The sequence below is a fragment of the Lutra lutra genome, chromosome 6 (assembly GCF_902655055.1).
Source record: "Lutra lutra chromosome 6, mLutLut1.2, whole genome shotgun sequence".
NCBI lineage: Eukaryota > Metazoa > Chordata > Mammalia > Carnivora > Mustelidae > Lutra > Lutra lutra.
Window position 1 is genome coordinate 60,332,897 of NC_062283.1, and position 22,023 is coordinate 60,354,919.

Below are 22,023 nucleotides of genomic sequence, written 5' to 3' on the forward strand. Positions count from 1 at the left end.
GACCAGTGCGGTAAAACTCCCTCTGAGGATGACACCCAGCAGGCTCTGTAGCAAAGTCTGGTTCTGACAGGAGGAGACCCCTATGACCAAAGCGTAGTGAGGAAAGCACATTTGGAACAAAAAGACTCGGGGTTGGGGGTTGACACTCCTGCTCATTCACTGTGTGACTTAGGCCAAGTCTCTGAATGTCTCCAAGCCCTAATTTCCTACTGGCAGAATAGAGGCTATAGTGATATCTACACTCCAATGAGCTGTCATGGAGATTAAATGAGACCGTATCTGTGAGAGTGCTTTCTGTACGTTTAAAATTCTTCTAGGGGCGCCTGGGTGGCTCAGTCCATTAAGCGTTCCACTCTTGATCTCAACTCAGGTCATGATCTCAGGCTTACTGGAATAAGCCACACACTGGAGTCCACACTCAGTGCAGAGTCTGCTTGAGATTCTCTCTCCCTCTCCCTCTGTCCTTCCCTCAACTCAAGCCATCTCTAAAATACATAAAACTTAAAAAAAAAAACACTATCTAAATATTATTATTATTAATGTTAAGTTTTTACCATCACCTTTGGACTTAGTTTTGCTTTAACTCTCCCCATTTTCCTCAGCACCTGATTTGTCTTGGAATCCATGGTGTTGTTTATCCGGAAGCTTTCACTTCTGCCATCAGAAAAGCCACTGTCACAGATGACCTGGTTGTCCTGAATCTTTTCAACTTCCTTGCTCTCTGGAGTTCCCAAATTAGAGCAGAAGAAGAAATCAAGCTTCCCTATGAGGAGGCTTCCTCCTTCCTGATAGTGCCCTCAGTTTTTCTCACATGCCCCGTGGCACCTGCCCGAGTCTCCCATCTCCTGGCTGACCCAGCCTCCAGGCCAGCATCCTCAGAGAGAGGCTGGAATCCACCTGTCACCTAGCTGCACCAGGCTGTGTGCCTCCTCACATCCCACATGATGCTGTGGGGAGACTCCACGGTCCTAACTCTCAGGGCTCATTTGTACAGATCTCTTCACTCATCCCATGTCCCTCAACACTCACTTGTTTATTATCTGTGTTAGAACTCACCTGCCCCATCTGTGCGTCACTGAAGAGTTTTACCTCAAGGTGAATGGCTCCAATGGGCCTTCTACATACCCTAAGTGGTCTTGCTTATTGGATTTTTATAAACTTTCAGGAAGATCTGTTTAAAGCATTTAACTAGAAGTTCTACTATTTATAGTTTGAGATGTTACTTTTTTATTAAAATGCTGGCAGGCAGACCCTTGGGCGGGGTTCACTTTGGTGAAATAGTTGTTCTCTTTCAGGCATCAGGCAACATGGTGAAGGAGAGCATGGTAGATTCCAGGTTTCTAGTCCTAAGGTCCTACTTTTATCTGGTTACCACTTCTATGGTGAGTTTCAATATTATATTGCAGTGTGGCAGCAAAAAAGAACAGTAGCCAAGCCTTAAGGATGAGGACAATCAAGACCATCCCTCCTCTGAAGAGGAAGGGAATTAACTGCACACATTTGTACCATTGAGATTTGGAACTCCTGGCTCCTAGGAAGAAAATACCCCTCTTCCTAGAAGAGCACACTGTCCTTCGATTTTACTCCTTTCACAAGTAGCTTCCCCCGCCCCGCCCCTCCCAGTGGTGTTACCTGTTGCTCCTCAATCTAGATTTGTCTCTTCCTTACATTGTTTCTTTGACTTCTATTCTTCATTACTGTTCTATTCTAAAGGACAAAGCCAGGGAGAAAGGTTAAAAACTAGGTCTGACAGCCCAAGAAACAGCCAATCCATTACCCAGAGTTCTAATCTGTAAAGTTTTTAGAGCCCTGGGAATCATTCTACCTTTCCCATCCTAGGAGAGGATGATACTCTTTGAATTGTATCTCATTTTGAGTCCTTTGGGTTTCTAAAACTCAAAACAGATCCATCAAATAAATTTTAAGTAGATTAGATCACTGCTCCCAAGATACTGATTATACTGTTTTCCTTCTTTTCTTTAAAAATGGTTAATATGGGGGCGCCTGGGTGGCTCAGTGGGTTGAGCCGCTGCCTTCGGCTCAGGTCATGATCTCAGGGTCCTGGGATCGAGCCCCGCATCGGGCTCTCTGCTCAGCGGGGAGCCTGCTTCCCTCTCTCTCTCTCTCTCTCTCTCTCTGCCTCTCCATCTACTTGTGATCTCTTTCTGTCGAATAAATAAATAGAATCTTTAAAAAAAAATGGTTAATATGGGTTTGCAGCATGCATACTTCTGCACCTTGGGATGCCAGGAAGAAAAGGAGCTTATGCCCATGGAGAGCAGGACGTTTGTTACTTTTCAAATAGGAAATGTTAAGAACTACTTGTATCTTCACAAGGTCTTCAAGCTAATTTCAAGAGCCACTAACTGAAGGTTGGTTGGGGAGAGGTGGTGGAGGGGGTCTCTTTAAGGTACAGGGTATGGAAAGAACCTGAGAAGGCAGTGATAGCTGACTACACACTTAGACTAATCATCTCAGCTGTTTAAACTTCCTCCTTGACCCTTAGTTTCTGCTTACAAAATCTGACTTAGAACAAGTTCCTCCTCCCTTATCAATTTAAGTTCTTTCCAATTTCAGATATGCCCCCATTTCTCAGTCCTCTGGGACAAAGCTGTTCTGGATTGTTCCTCCATTCACAGGGAGGACAAGCAACCGTGCCTCATCTAGCTTTACTTGGCTCAAATGCAAAATAGAGGCATGCAAGACTGAGGCTTGCTCAGGGGTCTCCTCACCTCAGGGCTGTTACACACGCTTCCCGGGATGAGCACCTGCAGAGCCAGCCAGCTCACACCAGTGTGGCCATGTTCATGTCACCCCAGCTTAAAAGCAGTAAATGGAATTAGAGTATCTAAAGGCTACAAGAGACCTAAAAATGTGCCGCCAATAGTTGAAGAGGCTGAGGAGAACACACAATGCGGGTCAGTCTCCCAAATTAATCTCCTCATTGTGCTTCACTGCACTGAAATCTGTCTTTGCGCGGTGCCAAGGAAGGGGAGCTCCCGGAAATAATCAGATTAATGTGTCAATGAAAACTACCAAACTGAGCACTTCAGCTCTTACAATGGATTTCTGGCCTGAATTTTCCAGGTTGCTAGTTCTGCATTCACCCAATAAATCAAGCGATTCCTGAATTACTGCTGCACTCTGGGATGTGTGAACAATGCCTAAAGGTTAACTAACATTTTAGAAGATGTAATATTATTCTTTTTCAAGTAGACTAACAACTGGGGGAAAGCACCGCTAAAACATTTTAATGATGGAGGCAAAAGCCCGACTCCCGTCCCACGCATCTCCATCCCCACAATTTCCAGGCAAGCATGAGCCCCTGTCCTCCCAGACATTCTCGCTTGCTCCCACATCCTCTTCCACAATTCACCCTTGAACAGCCAGAGTGCCCTTCTGAAACTAGAAATCCATTTATATCAGGACCCTGCTTGAAATCTGTCCATGGCTTCTCACTGCGCGGACCAGCAAACCCAAACTTCGGCTCCTGATGGGCAGAGGACCCCGGGGACCTGAAGCCTCCAGCTCATCTTCTTCATGGTCTAGCCACCAGGCATTCTTCTTTCCACCCAGGGCCCTTGCACCCGCCTTCCCCACTGCCTGCAATGAGCAACACAGGGCTGACTCCTTCTTGTAAATTTAGAGCTCAGCTTCCTCATAACATTGCTCCGTTTTGCTTTCTTTACAGTACATTCCCCTAGATAATACTTTCTCATTTTCACTTGCCTGCCCTTCCCCAGTAATTGCTACCATTTATTACCAGGCATTATTCTAAGAGCCTTACATGCTTTATCCTTTCATCCTTATAACCACCTATTGAGGTTGGTGGTATTCTAACCCATTTCACAGATGAAGAAATTGCTGTACAGACAAGCTCAGTAATATTCCCAAGATCATACAGCAAGTAAGTAAAAAAGCCTGGATTTAAACCCAGAGAGTCTGGCTCCAAAGCCTGAGTGTTTAATCACGATATCACATGTCAGGGGAAAAAGCCCCCTGAGTTTTTCTGTCTTACCCATCACTGTATCTCCAATGACTAGAACAGTCTCAATAAATGAGTAAATTTAATGTCGACAGTAATTTGTATTAATGAAGATTTTTATCATGTGGTCATAAAATACTATGATTTGCAACGAGCTCCTCCTGGGTGGTTCAGTAGGTGAAGCATCTGCCTTCAGCTCAGGTCATGATCTGGGTCCTGGGACCGAGTCCCACATCAGGCTCCCTGCTCAGTGGGGATTCTGCTTCTCCCTCTCCCTCTGCCCCTGCTTATGCTCATTCTCACTCTCTCTGACAAATAAATAAATAAAATCTCTTAAAAAAAATACTATGATAGCAATGTTTCACACTAAAAGGAACTTTGTTATAATTCTAATAATATTTTCTCTAAATATATACTTTCTTTAATATATATAATCTGGTCCTCTGACCCCATTTATTCTATTATTAATAAAATTCACCTATTATTTTGTTTTCATAATCTTTAACTTACAAGATTCTCAATTCTCCAGTAAGATAAATTACACTTCATTATAACCATTCTCAGGGAAAGAGGGTGTAAAATAGCTAAGTTACATAAAACCATGCAAAGTATGTAAAATATCAATAAAATAAAGTTTTTTGATGTTAATAAAGCCGTGGTTTCAAAACCTGTCTACAGACTCGGACACGCATGCACATATACAGGGCTTCACCTTGAACAGAAGTCAGTTATGGTCAAGGGTCAAGGTCTGAATGTATAGTTCTTTGGCAGTAATTAACCTGATCCTAGACTGCTCCTCATCAGAATCAACTGAGGCACAAGACAAAGCTTTTCTTAGCATCTATGGTAGTTCTTCCTAAGAATTCAGTTCGTAAGTCAAATACTACATTAGCCTTTATTGTTATTATGGGTGGCAGTATTTAGATTTCTGATGTGCTGACTGCTAAATGTTTCTGAGAGAAAACCTAACCGTGCAGGCCTTATTTTAGAATCCTAGACATTCAGAATGATGGGCCTTGGGGAATATCTAGCCCAACTAACTTATTTTGTGCGTAAGGAACCTAAGGCCCATAGAGATTAAGCGAGCTGCTCAAGAACTCAGAGGCTCATCTAAAAACAGATCTCAGGTTCCTCAATTCCCAGCCAAGTGCTATTTCCACACGCTGCCAGGGAGGCTGGGGGTGTTAATCACCATGCTGCATGCCTGGACCTTGGAAGGAACACTTTTCTAATAAACCAACACAACACAATTTTATTGAGCAACTGCTATTTTGCCCTTTGGGGATGCATGTCCCAATTTAAATGCTTCAATCATTTGCTTGATTAAACAGATCATCTGAGGCTTTAATAACCCTTCAAAGGTCAACCCAACTATATTAGTTAATCCAACAATCATCACTTGAACATCAATGATCTAAATGCACCATTTGGGACAGAGATTGCTAAAATGGATTAGAAAACAGGACCCAACTGTATGTTATATACAGGAAACCCACTTTAAATATAAATGTACACAGAGATCACATAAAGCAACAGGAACTCGCATTCACTGCTGGTCGGAATGCCACATGGTACAGCCACTTTGGGAAAACAGTTTGACAGTTTCTCCCAAAAGTAAATATACTCTTACCATGTGATCCAGCAATTGCACTCTTTGGCATTTACTCAAAGAAACTGAAAAGTTATGTCCACATAAAACGTACACACAGCTGTGCATATGTTATAAGGTACTTACACTATACATGAAGTGCTACGGTGTTATTGAAGGTAGACTTGGGAGTAGTGGTAACTGTGTATTGCAAACTTGGGGTCACCATTAAAAGAGGGTAGAAAGAGAAGTATAACTGAAAAACAGATGGAAAATGGACCCATATGAAACATTCAACAAAAACCATGAAAGGCAGAAAAAGAGTGGAAGACAAAAAAAATGGAAGATCAAGAACACGGGCAATAAATTTAAAAAAAGTAACAAATATGATAGACATTAATCCAACTAGATCAATAACCACTTTGAATGTCAATGGTCTAAATGTACCAGTTAAAAGACGGAGATCGTCAGAGTGGACCAAAAACCAAGACCCAATGAATTCTTCAAAGGTACTGTACCTGTGACACCTGCCCACTCTGACTCTGAGGTCAAAAAAGAAAAAAACAAAAAAAAAAACAAAAAACAAAAACAAAAACAAAAAAAACCCATGAAACCCTGAACTTTCTGTATGAACTGTCCAGAGAGCCAAACTCTTTCCTTTTTGGGATCTTTTAGGTCAACTCACAACTGTACCTTTAAGCAACACTGAGAATGTATCGTTTTCCTCAGGTGTAGTTGGCAAGCTTCTGGGTTTGTTTTTTTCCTTTTTTAATGATGAGTACACCACATCACTATTCTCAGACTTTTTCCTCTTTTCCCAAGCCTGTTTTTATTTCCTTGGTGGTTTTTATTTATAAAGGGTTCTTCTTAATTAGGTATGGATTTATGGTGACCACATCAATGGGTTTATTGATTTATCATGAGTCACTGCTCTCCTTGGCCCAGGGCGGAGTGTTTATAACCATCATCATATTTGTTATTATTATTCCATTAACTATAGCATTATTACTAATTACAACAGAAAGCTGGAACAGTGACCATTGTGATTAGCAAGAGAGTGATGAACTCTGGATATAGGAACATCAGTCTTATTCCAGTCTACCATGCTGGACTGCTTTTCCAAGTTTATCACTTAAGGCCAAAATCTCTCTGGAAAAGGTGACAACTTCCTGCTTAAGAAATCCTCTCAGATATTCAGGACACTAGTGCCTGAGCAGCATTTCATTTATGAGACTCATGAATCTGAGATGTGTGAATTTCTGGAGCATCACATAAAAAAAAGGGCTGTCATTTGCATTTTATCATATGGGACTTTAGTTATATGGAAATTTTTTACTTGTTTAATTACTTCTTTCAACTATATCTTTCTAACTTTCCCCTTATAACTATTTCTCCATGTTAACAAAATCTAAAAACAAACAAAATAATCACGCAGTGTCTCTTTCCCCCTTTCTAGCAGCAGTGATCACTTAATATTTCCTGAGAAATCAATGCTCATTGAAGTAACAAAATAATACAAAGACATGATGGGTTTCAATGGTTCCTATTTTTCCGGAAATAAGTTCAAGTAGTAGCTTGGCTGATACTTACTAACATGACAAATAATAGACCTGTCAAGAATACTTATATGTATATTCATTCTAAGAGTAGTGAACAGGTGAGTACATACATATGTGCATATGTAATGGCATAGAGTTAACAATGTTGCTTGACTTCAAAAGAGAAAATAAAAAATTCTATCATATAAACACACGCTAGGACCGTATTTGTGCCTATGAAATAAGACATTAAAGTAAATGACAATTGTCATTGGTCTCCTCCAGCCCCACGTCTAGATTTATTAGCAATTCCTAGCAACAGATACAACATAAGGGACCTGAAAGCATGCAGCATTATTGGACAAACCTTTCTGCATTGGGCAGGTACTTCCATGAGCATCTACACACAGAGCATAAAACAAGGACTCACAGAGAGACCTCAAAGCGTACTTAGCAGGCCACGTCCTTGACCTAAGGGAACTTTCAATCTAGCTGGGAAAAGACAAGATCTTCTCTATGTTCTTGTCCTATCTTAAGAAACATTATGAAACCACACAGGCCAACAAATGGAATTTTTTTTTTTTCCAACTGAAAATGTAATTGACATTGAAGTACTCAGAGTAAAAGTATAATCTAGTACAGTGGAAGTGATTTTTCTTTTTTTTTTAATTTCCTAAGGAGAAGGTTTTAAGTTGCTTGGGCACTGGGGCAAAGAAATCACCTTCCACTAAAACCCTGAGCATTTTTTGCACATTCCGGTTTCTCCCTGAGCCAGCATCACAGTGTCACTGGGTCCTATTTGCATGTGTCAGCTCCTAAATAAGACTGAAAGCTTCCTGAAGGTACAGATGATGTCTTCGATTTTGTTTTTTGTTTGTTGGCTGCCTAAGCACATTACAATTATGTACCAAGGATTTGCCGAGCTGACTTGAGATGACTGGAATCAACTGAAGAAAGACATCCTAGGTAGGAAGGAATGCTGAGAGGCTACTACTATATTGGATGAAGTGATTAAAATCCAAAAAATTCTTGACAGGCAGGAACTATTACTTGAATTAAGTAAGATAAAAACCAAACAGGAATAACTGTAAATTATCCTATTGGATCTGAACAAATAACTGTAAAAGTTAAAAAAAAAAAAAGAAAGAAAGAAAAAAGAGGGAGTAATGGAGCTTGCTGGAAAATGGCAAACATGAGGGGACAGTGTAGCATGGTCGCCAAAGCACGAAGGTCACGTTAGCCTAGGCTAACAGAGGCCAAGAGTAAGGAAATTTGGTTCTGGGTGCCAGGGATGAAGTGGGACACTGACAAAGCGTGATGTGCCCAGAAACCACAGACCTGGACAGTAACAGGAAACCCCATCATACCGCAAGGGCAGGGAGGATGGGGAGAACAGGAGAAATCCAGTCTGGAGAAGGTAAGACTTTGTCAAAAATGTTGTCAAAACCAGATCTTTTGCCTTGTTTTAGAGGAGTAGTTTTGCTTCAATTTACAGCTTAGTTAATATAATTTCTATTATTTTCTCAAAAAAGACTTTGACACTTTATTACATGATGGCTATAATTAATGTCAGACTCTAAATTAGAAATCAAAAATTCTATTTGATCATTTGGTTTCAAGCTGGAACTAAAGTATGTTTTGGCATTATTACCAACTGTTAGCAGCAAGTTCTGGAAACAGATGCAGTCTTGCTATGTGTTCTAAATATGAAACACATTGCAGAAAGGCTTGGAGATAAAAATATATGCTGCTTATGCACACTCACACTGTGCTATTTCCTGTCCTTATCAGCAATAAAAAGTTCCTCTTGTTTTGTCCCTTCTTTGTTGTTCCAGGTGAACAAAATCTTCTTTCTTCTTTTTCCCTGTCTTCTTCCCTTATATCTTCTACATGCCTATCTTTCTGTACTTTTCTATCACCTTTCCTACTAATAATTTGTTTCCTTCAAGATTTACTGAGCATATACTATGTGCCCAAAACTGTGCTCAGTTGTAAGGTTTCCAAGTATGTACAACACAGTCACCATGCTTGAGCAGCTCACTTTCTGCAGAAGGCGAAAGGCATGTGAGCAAATGATGATACTAAAGGAAGGTATGTATCACGTTAGAAGTGTGTCCAAAGCCAGATATGAGAAATGGATGGGTGCGGGCAGAGGAATAAACTCTGAGGAAAGTGGTAGTCGGGGAAGGGATTCCTTTGGGGAAAAAGGTGGCTGAGAAAGATGAACAGGGCCCTGGCCAGCAGCGTGGAGGAGAGGGCTGGAGGCCTGCGTGGAAGTGGGACACTGGCGCAGCTTACATAAGGAATGCCAGGCATTCTTAGAGAAAAGGACCATCCTTTACCTAGGAGAGCAGCGAAGTCGCCAGATAAGTGGGTTATTATTTTTACCTGGGTCTGTTCTGTACTTGAATTAAGAATCATCACCACAATGTAAATGTTTAATCCGGAGTCAATGGAAAAAGCTAAAGAAAAATCTTCATTAAGAAATGGACCAAAGGTATGGAAAACCATAATCTGGACCATTTGGGGACAACTGCTATGACAGCAGAAGTGTTTCCCCAGGAAGGAATGCATGCAACGCTTTCTGAAAAAGAAGCACCACTGACAAAGTCATTGACAAAAGGAAATGGGGTGGGGGTATTCCCAGGAGGAGGGAGAGCAGCCTTGATGTTTTAAAAAACAGACTTAATATCCTTACAATAGAATACTATCCAGTGGTAAATGAAAGCGAGCTCTCGAGTCATGGGAAGATAGAGAGGGGCCTTAAATGCACATGGCAAAGTAAGAGAAAGAAGCCAGTCTGAAAAGGCTACAGACTGTATGATTCCAATTATACGACATTCTGACAGAACTAAAGACAGAACTATCAAGGCAGGTAAAAGATCACAGCCAGGGGCTGTGGGGTCTGGTGGGGAGGGATAGTCAGGTGGAGCCCAGGGTGATATTAGGGCAATGAAATTATTCTGAAGGACTCTGTGGTGGTAGATACATGGCATTATATATTTGACAAAACCCAGAGAAGCACAACACTGAGAGCGAACTCGAACTCGCTAACAACAACTATGGTCTTTAATTAAGAATAATGTATCAATATTGGTATATCAATCGTAACAAACTCACCACACAAATGCAAGCTGTGAATAACAAGACAAAATGGCGGGGGTTTGGGGGGGCACAATGGGGTTAGGGGATAGATCTCAGCTCTACTTTATCCTCAATTTTTCTGTAAATCTAAAACTTCTCTAGAAAGTTTAAATAAACTGCTCTAAAAAATAAAGTATCAATATAATATATGTATACATAAAACAGTATGTTTCTACATTTTGAAGCTCACAATAAAACTTACTTTCTGCACTGGTTTTTATCAGGTAAGGCAAGCTTTCTTTGCTAGAAGTCCTAAGAACAACAAATCCCGGGCAGACATCATTCACTCCTTGCACAAAATTCTGAGACACGTGACGGGCAATTCTGAGTAATCTGTTCACCGGGCCAGCAGAGCCCAAGGAATTAACTGACATGTCTGAGAACAGCACAAAGAATCTTCAGTGACAATGAAACCAAAACTCGGGGGTTCCCTCAGTCACACTGCCTCCACCCTCTCCTCGGATCCCAGGGAACCCCAGAAGTCACCGTGTCATTAAAAAATTAACTTTAATACTTTTAGTGAAGTGAGGTTCAAGCTCACAAGCTTTCTCCTATGAAGAGAAAGGGACTGCAGCAATCTTTCAGTAAACTCTGTAGCCATGTCTTTGCCATCCCTGCAATAGGCACGAGCCCCTTCATTTTCTACATCTCTTTCCTCATGTGTGGGTGGTTGCACATGGACCAAAAAACCAGTCCTCACGAAAACAACTGACAAGAACCATGTGTGGAGTCAGAGTCAGGCCATGTACGCAGGCTTCATGGGGAGCTTCCGTACCTCAGTCTAACTACAAGTAACAGCAAATACCATACAACCCAGTCCCCTCAGTTCTGTGAGCAGGCCCAACTAACCGACTGATCTGGTCGGAGTGGAACCACTTCTTGGGTCCTTAGCACCCGGCGCTCAGAACTCTCGGTAAACTGAGGTCCCAGGATGCCCTGAACCTGCCCCTCCCCCCAGCAAGAAGATAAAAACCTCAACTGCTCGCATCAGAAGAGAGCCTACCTTTAGAGAAAGCAAGATGAATTCTCACTTCTAGAAAGCAAAATAACCCAACCAATCGCTGTCGATAACACAGAGAAGAATACGGAACAACATTCCACTGGTAACACAGGGCTTGCCTTTGTTTAGGGTCTATTAAATTTAATAACTTCCCCCTCTGTGGCTTTAAACAGAGAACTTCTTCAAAATAAGAGTGGCTCCTATTAAACTTAATTACTTGCCCGTGGCTGCTGTGGTCGAGGTGTGTCTACTCGACAGGTGGCTCTTAATAAAGAAATGGTTCTGTAGTAAAAAAAAAAAAAAAAAAAGTAGATGTTCTAGTGTTTTATTATCGTTGCTTTAACTTTCTGGTTTATTAGTATTAATTGCTGGAGTTTTCCTTTTAACCTCTCTTAAGGCGTCACTCCCTCCTGTGAGTTAAGAGTGGCCCAGTGAAAATAAATGTGCACATATACTTGGCACATTACTGAAGCTGCCGGTTTCAAAACCGGACTCGGGGGACTTGACAGAAACTCGGTTATAAGGGACATTTAAAGATGAAGTGAAGCAAACACTGCTCCATTTGAAATCACACGAAATCACCCCTCCCGATCAGCCCTGAATGATCAAATGGGGTTTTTCCACTGGCAATTTCTCGATTTTGTGGTAGTAATAAAATAATTTTTAGTAACTTTATTTATTAGACTAGTGCCAATTCTGCTGACCTTTGGAAATATTATAGTTTAGCGACTAAGAGTCATAAAAACAGAGACATCTTGACTAGTCCTGCACAGTTGATTAAGTGGAATTTTTTGATATTTAAATATTTTGAAAGAAGAAAATCAAGACCATTTGCTGAAACAAACAAAAAAATAATATGTAACCTTCAAAGAGATTACAGTTCCTAACTCTGTCTCATGTAAGAAAAAAAAATCATGCACACAACCTGCATGGGCCTCTCCCAGAGTAACAGAGGCGGACAACACGTATGACTGTACCCTTGCGTCTCTAATTCACGTATCTTAACTCTCTAAGAGACCCCTCGAAAGCATCACAGAGGTCCATGGGCACAACAACCAAGACCACAGAAAAATGCTTGTATGAGTCCCTTTCACTTCACTTATGCCAAAGAGTGGGACAGACTTAGGTCAGTCTAAGCTGCTTCACTCGGCTGGGTGGGGCAGGAGAGGAGTTATCAGCAGGGAATAAACTTATGGAGGGTCTCCTTTCGGAGACCAGCGATAGATAGCTCCTACGCTACGCTAACCCACAAGTCAAAGAAACAGTTGTGTCTCTTTTCATATCGGATAATTACATAAAATACATTTTTGAAAGTCTGTAATTATTTACTTACATAATATTTTGTAATGACCTACAGAAAAGTAATTACCATCTTTGTGCCAAGCCTCACAAGTGCTTTGAACATCAAAGATGCCAGGGGTGATAACATTATGACAATGATAAAGACACACAATGGTTTGGGCTGTTTGTGGGCTTACTTGTCCTCACCTTGCCACACCCTGCTCTTTGACAGAATCAGTGAGAAACAATTTTGGCAACCTCTGTGGAGTGAATATTCTTTTAGGATCTTATAAGATTAAATGAGATAATGAATAAAAATCCCTCAGGGGTGGAGGATGCTACTTAAATACTGATTGTAAGGTGATAAGGCCATGCTTGTCATTGTGAGTATGGGAGGGGAGGGGAACCAACCCCTGTGGGCCTCATCCTGCCCTCCAATGTCTCCAGACTGGTTTCTGATAAGAAGCATTTGAGTTTTCTCATTCTGCTGAATAGGAACTAAACTCATTACAATACAGGAAGCCCTACTGATCAATTACACGACAGTAATTTATTGTTTGGTCATGAACCCATGACTGCTGCTATTGTTTTTGTTATAATATTGAAGGCTATTCAAGGTTAAGGAAATATTTCCTGAATCTTTGTTTTGTACTCGTGAACTTCAAGACATCTGGCTTTGCATCTTTATTGGTGGTAAAGGAGGGACTGCAGGTAACGTACGTTTATCATCTTATTCTCTCTATACCTTGCCTCCATGAGGGCCACAGCAGGGACAACACAATATAGCATCCATCACTGTCATTCTCGTAATTCATTAAGGTCTAGCATTTGTGGGGCGCCTGGGTGGCTCAGTGGGTTAAGCCGCTGCCTTCGGCTCAGGTCATGATCCCAGGTCCTGGGTTCGAGCCCCACATTGGGCTTTCTGCTCAGCAGGGAGCCTGCTTCCTCCTCTCTCTCTGCCTGCCTCTCTGCTTACTTGTGATTTCCCTCTGTCAAATAAATAAATAAAATCTTTAAAAAAAAAAAAAAAGGTCTAGCATTTGTAGCTACACATGAAAAATTACTCGGGGTGGCGGTGGGGAGATACCCAAAAGGAAGTTGTAAAATCGGATTCTCTGAAGATCTTCAAGTACGTTAAATGATGATCTTCCTTTGGAATGGTCTTTTAGGATGAAATGGAACTTCCTTAGGAACGGTACTTCCTGAAAGATCTTTCTGGTTGCTCTTATTCCTATGATCCCTTAGAAAAGAACATGATCACAACATTCTTCCAACATTGTAATGAAATAGTTATTTTCTCCTAGTATGTTATTGACCATTTGTGAATGGCTCCCACCTGCGTTTTAGTGTTACACACATCATTTGAATCTGTACAGTAATAATGACAGCAAACACTGAGGACTTCTACGGGCCAGGCACAGTGCTCAGTGCCTTATGAATGCCATCTGAGGATCCACTCACCTAAATATTTAAATTTTTGTTTGTTTTGCTTTACCTCTGCTCTGTGGTGGATCCATTCTACAAAGCAAATAATCCCTTTAAGAGTTCAGATTTTTATCCGCTTGACTCATTAAGCTAGTGCTTGCCTGCATATTATATACAGATAAGCAATTATTACAAAACAACTTTGTTCATACTTATCAGCCGCCCTCTGCGGAGCACGTAGCGTGTGTGCAGTGTGTGGCAGTATTTTATATAAAGCATCCCACGGTCCCTCACAGTAACTCTATAGGAGATTAATATTATGTCTTCTAATTACAAATAAGAGAGCTAAGTTTCGGAGAAGTAAGGAACTTGCCCACCAGGTACATGAGCTGGGACTCAAGCCTGGGTCTGAACTTTCAGTCCTACCATACAAGTAAGGACTTCTTTCTCACCCATAAGCCTCTGAGGGTATTTCTGTGCTCCTTCCTATAAGGAGATAAGAACTGAGTTCTCTACACAAAAGCACGAACTGCTCTGGAAAGCATCTCAAAAAGGGAATACAGGACTGCCTAGAGATGGAGAAGAAGTTTAATATTTTTGCTGCCCATCTTATGGAGAGAAAGCATCCTAGACCTTAGGCTTTAGATCTCGGGGGGAATAGACAGAAAATATGCAACGTGGCACTTGAAACCCAAGAGAAAGACTCTATTCTTGGGATGTTCCTGGGACCGGCCGCCAGGGAAGCGAAAGTGGCACTCCCTGGGGCCAAGGTGACTTGGTCCCCAAGCCCACCAGGCAGCACTCTGGGGTAAGGGCATAGCCCCATGCCCAAGAGCAAGGTCAGATAAATCAGGGCTCCTCCAGTTCCCTGACAGTCCCCATCTAGTTCTTTCTTCCTGTTTCCCAACATGCTGACAAGAGGGATTTTCTGTTCTCCTCCCTTTAATGTTTACACAGAACCTCCCACCGTGGGACCACGTTTACTTGGCCAGGAATGACTCAGAGAAATGTTTGGGGTAGGAGGAAAAACTGGACGAAACTCAGTTTTAACTAGGTTTAGAGCAGAGGCTCATTTGTACCCTTGGCCTCCGATCAATCTATGGCTGGGTAATTCACCTGCTTCTGCTCCTACTGCCTCTCCTGTGAAACGGAAAGAGTTGTGTGGTACTGGCTTCTGGAAAGGTTTTAAATAAGCCTCAGTCAGTGGACTCAAAGCAATCTCACAATCCCATATGACACATATAAATGGTGAACAATAGCGACTCTGCATTTACGCGGCGTGTTTTCAGTGTTCTTTCCCCTGGTTTTCCCATTCAATCTTCTGAGAATGCACCTGGGTGAGGAACCTCTGTAGAACAGTGTCCCTAAAGCTGCAATCACTCCCTGAGGTTTTGTCCTCTAGGTACAGCCAGAGGACAAACAGCCAAATCTGCTTCAGCCACAGAGGGTTGGACAGACAGAAGCCCCAGAGGACCCTAAACAGAAGCAAGTTTGCGCCAATCTGTCCTGGCCAAGCATCATTTGGCCCTATGTGAAACAAAACAGACTCGGCAGAAAAATACAGAAGTAGTGACCAGAACTCAATTCAACACCGTCCAGCCCCGTGCCTCGGATCCCACATCGGCCCTCATTCTCCCCCTGTGCCTCACTCATCCCTTCCCGTGTCTTTAACCGATTTTTGCCTAAAGGAGGCAGTAATTCCTATAAAGGGAAGTGATAACTAAAATTTAATACTCTGCGCAATTCCCCCAAGAAATACCACGTGATTCATAAAAATCGTAACAGCCGTCATAATGAAAAGGGGTCAAAGGGGTAACATAGTTTTCCAAAGAATCTTGTGGTTCTCCCTCCACCCCTCTTCTTACCCTACTCACCCCTGCGGGAGTCCATCTGCTGTAGAAAATGTGAAGGCACTAGGACCAGAGAGCCCTTTCCTGCCATTCGCTTGAGAAACAAAGCCTTCCCTCCTCCCAAGTGGAAAGAAATAAAGGAGTCTGAGCTAATCAAAACCTGCAAGCCTCCTGGTGGAGTTTCAGCTTGTCAGTGATGCAACTCAGCGGAGTGAGTAGCGGCTTCGAGCTTTGCAGAAAATGAGAGAGGGAGAGAAACAGAGACAGAAACACAAAGAGAAAGAAAGAGAGGCATTAAGCTGGCCAGGAGTCAAACAGGTGCACGGAGCGCGACCGCTGAGCAGAGTGTGTGACACACGGAGGATCCAACTGTGTGTGCCTTTCTGTGTGGGGGGCCGTGCTCTGGTCTGCGTGTCAGGGCTGTCCTGAGATTCACGGAGAGATTTTTTTTCTTATTCACAGGACTCATACGGTTGGCCGAGAGCCTCTAACTCTTCTCTAACTGCCAGCGTGAAGGCTGTGTACACTTTTCAGGCTCTCTACCATGAATTCTCTCGTGATAGCGAGAGAAGGCCAGAACGTGCGCCTCGTGTACTTCCACCATGAGCCACAGATCTCTGCGGTGCCTCTGGAATAGTGGTTGTGGGAACTCTGCGACTGCCAGGCTGAGAGAGTCTGCGGCTGCTGGACGGTTCGTGCACAGGCAGCGACGTCAGTCTGGATCGGCCGCTCCGGGGCCACACATGGCCTCTTAAGACTCTTCCAGGCCTGGCCACACTTCAAATGACTAGCTTCTGTTAAGGATCTTAAGTTTGCCGGGGTCCTGTCTCAGAACAAGCCAGCTTGGTCTTCAGGGGGTTAAGAGGCTCTAGAGATGGAAGGCTGTGCCATCGGTCTGTAAGCTGGCTTACAGGCGGATGTTGAGAAGGAAAGGAATGCAAGCAGAGGAAGGCCAGGTGTTAGACCTTCAGGAGAAGGCCCCAGTTGAGACGGTGCCCACCAAAGGAGCCACAATTCAGCAGGGCTAATGCTGGGTGGCATTCAATGTCATTTTAAGAAAATGATGCCAGCTCTGGTGGGTGTTTAGTCTTTTAACTTAAAATGTTTAAGGACTTGATAACCCCATTATTCAGAGGACCCAGTTTGCCAGCTGTCATACCGTGGCCCACACACCCCTCATAGAGAGTTCCTGTGAGCCTCGGCCCGGCCTACAACCCCAGCCCCACACCTGCACGGGAGTGGGTTTATAGTTAAAGTGTGGTCTTTACCTGAAATGCGCCTGGGCACGTCGGTGATGGCAGGAAGCCCTGTGCCCCGTGTGGAAGACAGCGGGGTGGTGGAGTGAATGGACGGGGACGTCATCTGGCTCAGGTAGGAGGGATAAGACTGGTCATAGGACCACGGCGGGGAAGACTGTGCCTGCCTGGGGTCTGGGAAAAAGAAGAAAAATCTTTAGTGTACTGGCCACTTGTGGACTTCGAACATGCAACCCCAAACTGAGAAAGGAGAAAGCAAGAGTAAAATGACACTCTATAAGGAAGTGTTAATTTCCTTTGACCCCATCCTTTCAGGCCCTGTGTGGCACACAACTTTCTAGTTTCAGAGTGACAAAATGGATTGTGCACAACGACTATTTCTCTCTCACACATTAAGTGTTTCTATTTGGAAAGTCTAATGGATACTTAAAAAACAACTTGCTTCAGTTATCTTTACAAAATTGAATTTTACTTTATTTATTTTCTGTATCTTCTCATATTACTTCCATGAACACTTTTTATAACTCTCAAACTTTTTTTTTAAGTCAGATTTTCTTTAACAACCAACTTAGCTAAAGAACAGGTTCACTGTACTTTTCCCTGCAGCGTACCCAGCTGCTATCTTTCAGATGTGTCTTTTGGTTTTAAAGTGCAGAATTCCATGATTTCGCTTTCTCTCCAGGCAGGTCAATGGATGGCACTTTCTAGCAGGGAGGGTTAGGAGGTTGGGGGTTGGGAGGAGAACAGAGGGAGCAGCATGTGAGAAAACCGAGAGGAGGACAGTCAGTTACAGGATTCTCATGCTAGAACTACTCCAGAAAATGACCCTTAAGAAAGGGATAAGCTCAGATCATGATCTCAGGGTCCTGATCTCAGGATCAGTTGTGAGATCAAGCCCCTTGTCAGGTTCTGTGCTGAGTGTCGAGTCTGCTTAAGATTCTCTCTTTTCCTCTCCCTCAGCTCTTCCCTCCACCCCCCACTTAAAAGCAAACAAACAAACAAACCAAAAAAAACTGGAAAGCTTCATCACCATCCAGTTTTAATGTTAAGCATATGAGTTTCTGACAGAAAATGACCCAAAAACAGAAGAGCAAGGACACATCTTTAATCTTACTGGAATCTGTTTTAAAGATGCCACATGTTTGGAATACAGCCTAGTGTTACCTACCGTCACTGTAATAATAAAAATAACAGGCAAGCCAACTTGTTCGGGTTAACTGCTGCGCATTAACAATATCTTTTGATGTATCTCTATGGGTTTCCTGGAGGCACAAGTTCAAGGCCAAGTACATTATCAAAAGAGTTTCAGTCTACAGAAGAAAAAAACGTAAATTTGTCATATATTTCCAGTGTGCATTTCAAATTAATTTGTTCTTACTGGAAGGCTAATCAGATTCATAAGCAATTTCTCTTAACTTTTTTTTTTTTTTTTTGCTACTTCCAAATGTTTTGCTAGTTTTAAAATTCTAATACACCAGGCTGTTCACAAGACAGCACTGTATACTAGAATATTCAGGGACTTTGTGATGAGCGGAATGGGGTCAAGTTCTAAGACTTCTACTTTCTAGCTGTGTGAACTACTCAGCAACTCTGAGCCTCGGTTTCCTCGGGTTATGTCCAAATCACAGTTTGTAAAAATTACAAGAGAAAACTGGGGGCGCCTGGGTGGCTCAGTGGGTTAAGCCTCTGCCTTCGGTTCAGGTCTTGATCTTCAGGGTCCTGGGATCGAGCCCCGCATTGGACTCTCTCCTCGGCAGGGAGCCTGCTTCCTCCCTCTCTCTCTGCCTGCTTCTCTGCCTACTTGTGATCTCTGTTTGTCAAAGAAATAAATAAAATCTAAAAAAAAAAAATGTCTTCACAAGAGAAAACCATATGGAGAGGACTAGCACAAGGAGGCACCCAGTAAGTATTGACTCTTATCTTAAAAAACAAAACAGGGGCGCCTGGGTGGCTCCGTTGGTTAAGCAGCTGCCTTCGGCTCAGGTCATGATCCCAGCGTCCTGGGATCGAGTCCCACATCGGGCTCCTTGCTTGGCGGGGAGCCTGCTTCTCCCTCTACCTCTGCCTGCCTCTCTGTCTGCCTGTGCTCACTCTCGCTTCTCTCTCTATGACAAATAAATAAATAAAATCTTAAAAAAAAAAAAAACAAAAAAACAAAACAAAACAAAAACAAAACACCTCCCGGTGAAACAAGAATAGTCCCACGGTTAGGACACATCTGAATTGGCTAGAACACATTTGGACCAGGCTTAAAACTACTCTCCTAACACCTATCAGCCTCTGAAAATGAAAAGCTTAAGTTTTTAAAACAATATGTTTGAATAGTCAATGCAGGCCTATCTCTAAAAATAAAAATGAGTACAACAAGACATGGGTATTTCTGAAATGGTCCCTCCTTTAAAGCCTCTTGGTTTTTTCCATACAATCAAAGCCAGTAGTTTCAGCTATTTCTTGTTTATTTGTTCAATTCAGAAACAATTTATTAAAGGCTGTCTAAATAGGACATACTGAGTCAAAATAATGAAATACATCTGGATATTTATCTGATGTTTACTGTATCAACAGATACATAGGAAATTTTCATCCAGCTCAATTTTAGGGAACATTTACTGGATTTTGCAACTTGAAAAAAAGTATGGTACTGTAAATGGTTAACAAACTTTTCCTTCAGAACTCTAAAGGGAACTTGGTCATTAAAGTAATGAACTTCTGTGCTTTAAAATGTTCAAGGCTGAGATTGTATAGATTGGCAACATTTCAAATCAGAGTGAGTGGTCCTTGTGATATATCTGATACCAACATACTTCCTTGTTTTAACCATTAATGTAATTCATTACATTTCAGATGTAAATACAAATGACCTTCAGATGGAAAAGGATGCATTCCTTACAGCACCCGAAGGCGATCTCATAAAGGCAAGGCCTTCTCTCAAGCCACGTTTTCAATAGACAAAAAGGACAAGAATCCCATAGATAACTGAGCTGCGCACACAGGATTCCGATCTGGATTTGAGTTCTAATCTAACCTGACCAGATGCCTTCTGAAGCAAGCAGTTTAACCTGCATGTCTTTTCCTCTACTGTAACTCGCTGTTAGCAGTAGCACAGGGCTCCCTGCCTAAAAATGGGAAAAAATACAAAGAAGTGTAAAGAATGACTAGAAGTATTAATGTTTAAAACATATCACTGAGGAATCGGGGAACTTAATGTGGACAGCCTTTCAGTTCTCCTGGAGCAGGCGGGCAGCCCAGTCCAGGGGGAACAAGTGAGCTTTCTAGTGGAAGGATAGGAGTTGGAACCTTGGCTCTATGATTTATAAGCTGCATGGCTTCAGTGGTGGTAGGGAACTCTCTGAATTTTAGAGGGGAGACAAGCTCCCCTCAGTGCTGAGCAAGCCACTGAAACTTCCAGGGCCTCAACAGCTCATCTGTAAAATGGGAATAAAGACGCTTCTTAAGGTTGCTGGGAGCATTCCATGAACACGGCCTTATCTGATAAGTCATCCGGCATTCCTGGTACATATTAAGTACATCATAAATATAAGTGATTATTGCTAGCTGTGAAATGAGTACTGTAACAACAGCTACCTTTTGTTACAAAAGTAAATGAGATAATGTAAGTAAAAGCATTCGGTAACTGTCAAGTGCTATATTAAAATTATTACTGCTCTTCTTTAGGAGCTCACGTGGTCAAGGCCCTGCTGTGTGACAAGGGTTGGGTTTCTTAATGTTGCTGGGCTTCAATCGCTTCACCTGTAAAATGGGTATGATACCATCTCAGAGCTGTCATAAGGACTAAATAATACACAGGGAGTGGCAAAATCATTATCATTCAAAAAAATAAAATCTGACTCAAACCATCAGGAGGGCTGGGTTGTCTCGTGTTATTCTTGAAGGTTTCTAAGATCAGACCCAACACAATAGTAAGTGCTTGAATAAGCAAACATCAAGGAACCTCCCCGGGTGGTTTGAGTGAATTAAGAATTTTTAACGAAGTAGTAATTAGTCATCCTCTAACTTCCCCTCAGGTGATAAAAGAAGTTGTATCAGTGAGCGTTTAGTTTTTATATCATGTCCCTGACTTCCAGTTCCAGGATATACACCAGAACAGTCTAACAAAGGACAGTTTTGCTTTTACCAGAGGTCCTACCTGAAGATCTCCGAGATTAGCGAAAATCACTTCTCACTATCCTTAACAAGTGAGGTCTCTCTTTTTGTTTTTTTGTCCGAGAGGACAGACTGACGAGCCAAGCCAATCTTTTTCAGGGTGACCACCTTATGATTCTATGATAATGACCTACTTAAGGAGAGAGAGTTGCTATAAAAAAATAAGACACAAGAACTGCCACATGAGGGTCATAAAAATAATTTTAAAAGACACAGTAATCTCTAAAAAAAAAAAAAAAAGTAACAGTCTCCAATAGCCCAAGGCCTTCTCTAATATGCTGTGAATGATGTCATCAATCCCAACTCCACTGTTTCTGACCTGTGTGATCTTGGACAAATCATACAATCTATCCAATCTTCAAGCTTCCTAGTCTGTAAAATGGGGATAAATAAGAAGACCTTCCTCCTCAGGTTGTTGGGAAGATCAATCGAGATAAAGTAGTAAAGAGTGAGCTCATGAGAAGAACCCAACACATGTTCACCACTGTTAAGACCTCTACCTTTCCCGAACCTTCATTCTGCGTTAGTATTTCCAGCCCATATCTCTCATCCTAGCAGAGGACAATTTTTAGAAAGCTTCCTGTAAGTTCTGAAGTCCACTGTTTGGAGAATATATCCACGTGGGTCATGTCAATAACCTTTATGATCATTTACCTTTAACCGCGTTCTTTCGAAGTCCTGGTTTCTCCCAGACCGAGAAATCCTCATCAGTTTAGTGTATTTTTTAATACGTACACCTTAACTTTTTTCAAACCCGTAGTGGAAAAAAGAGCTATATATAAAATATCTTGA

At 42.2% G+C, this 22,023-nt stretch overlaps 1 protein-coding gene across 7 annotated transcripts in view; it reads right to left on the minus strand.

Annotated features, from left to right (window-relative positions):
• RUNX2 (RUNX family transcription factor 2) overlaps nt 1-22,023 on the minus strand; it is a 227,542-nt gene that overhangs the window by 124,489 nt on the left and 81,030 nt on the right. For 6 of the 7 annotated variants that reach the window (XM_047733194.1, XM_047733191.1, XM_047733197.1 and 3 more), the window contains one exon: nt 17,080-17,241. In XM_047733194.1, the coding sequence (XP_047589150.1) occupies nt 17,080-17,241 (162 nt within the window). Of the gene's footprint in view, nt 1-15,971; nt 16,041-17,079; nt 17,242-22,023 lie in introns of all 7 variants that reach the window. The other variant, XM_047733196.1, reaches the window with a different exon arrangement.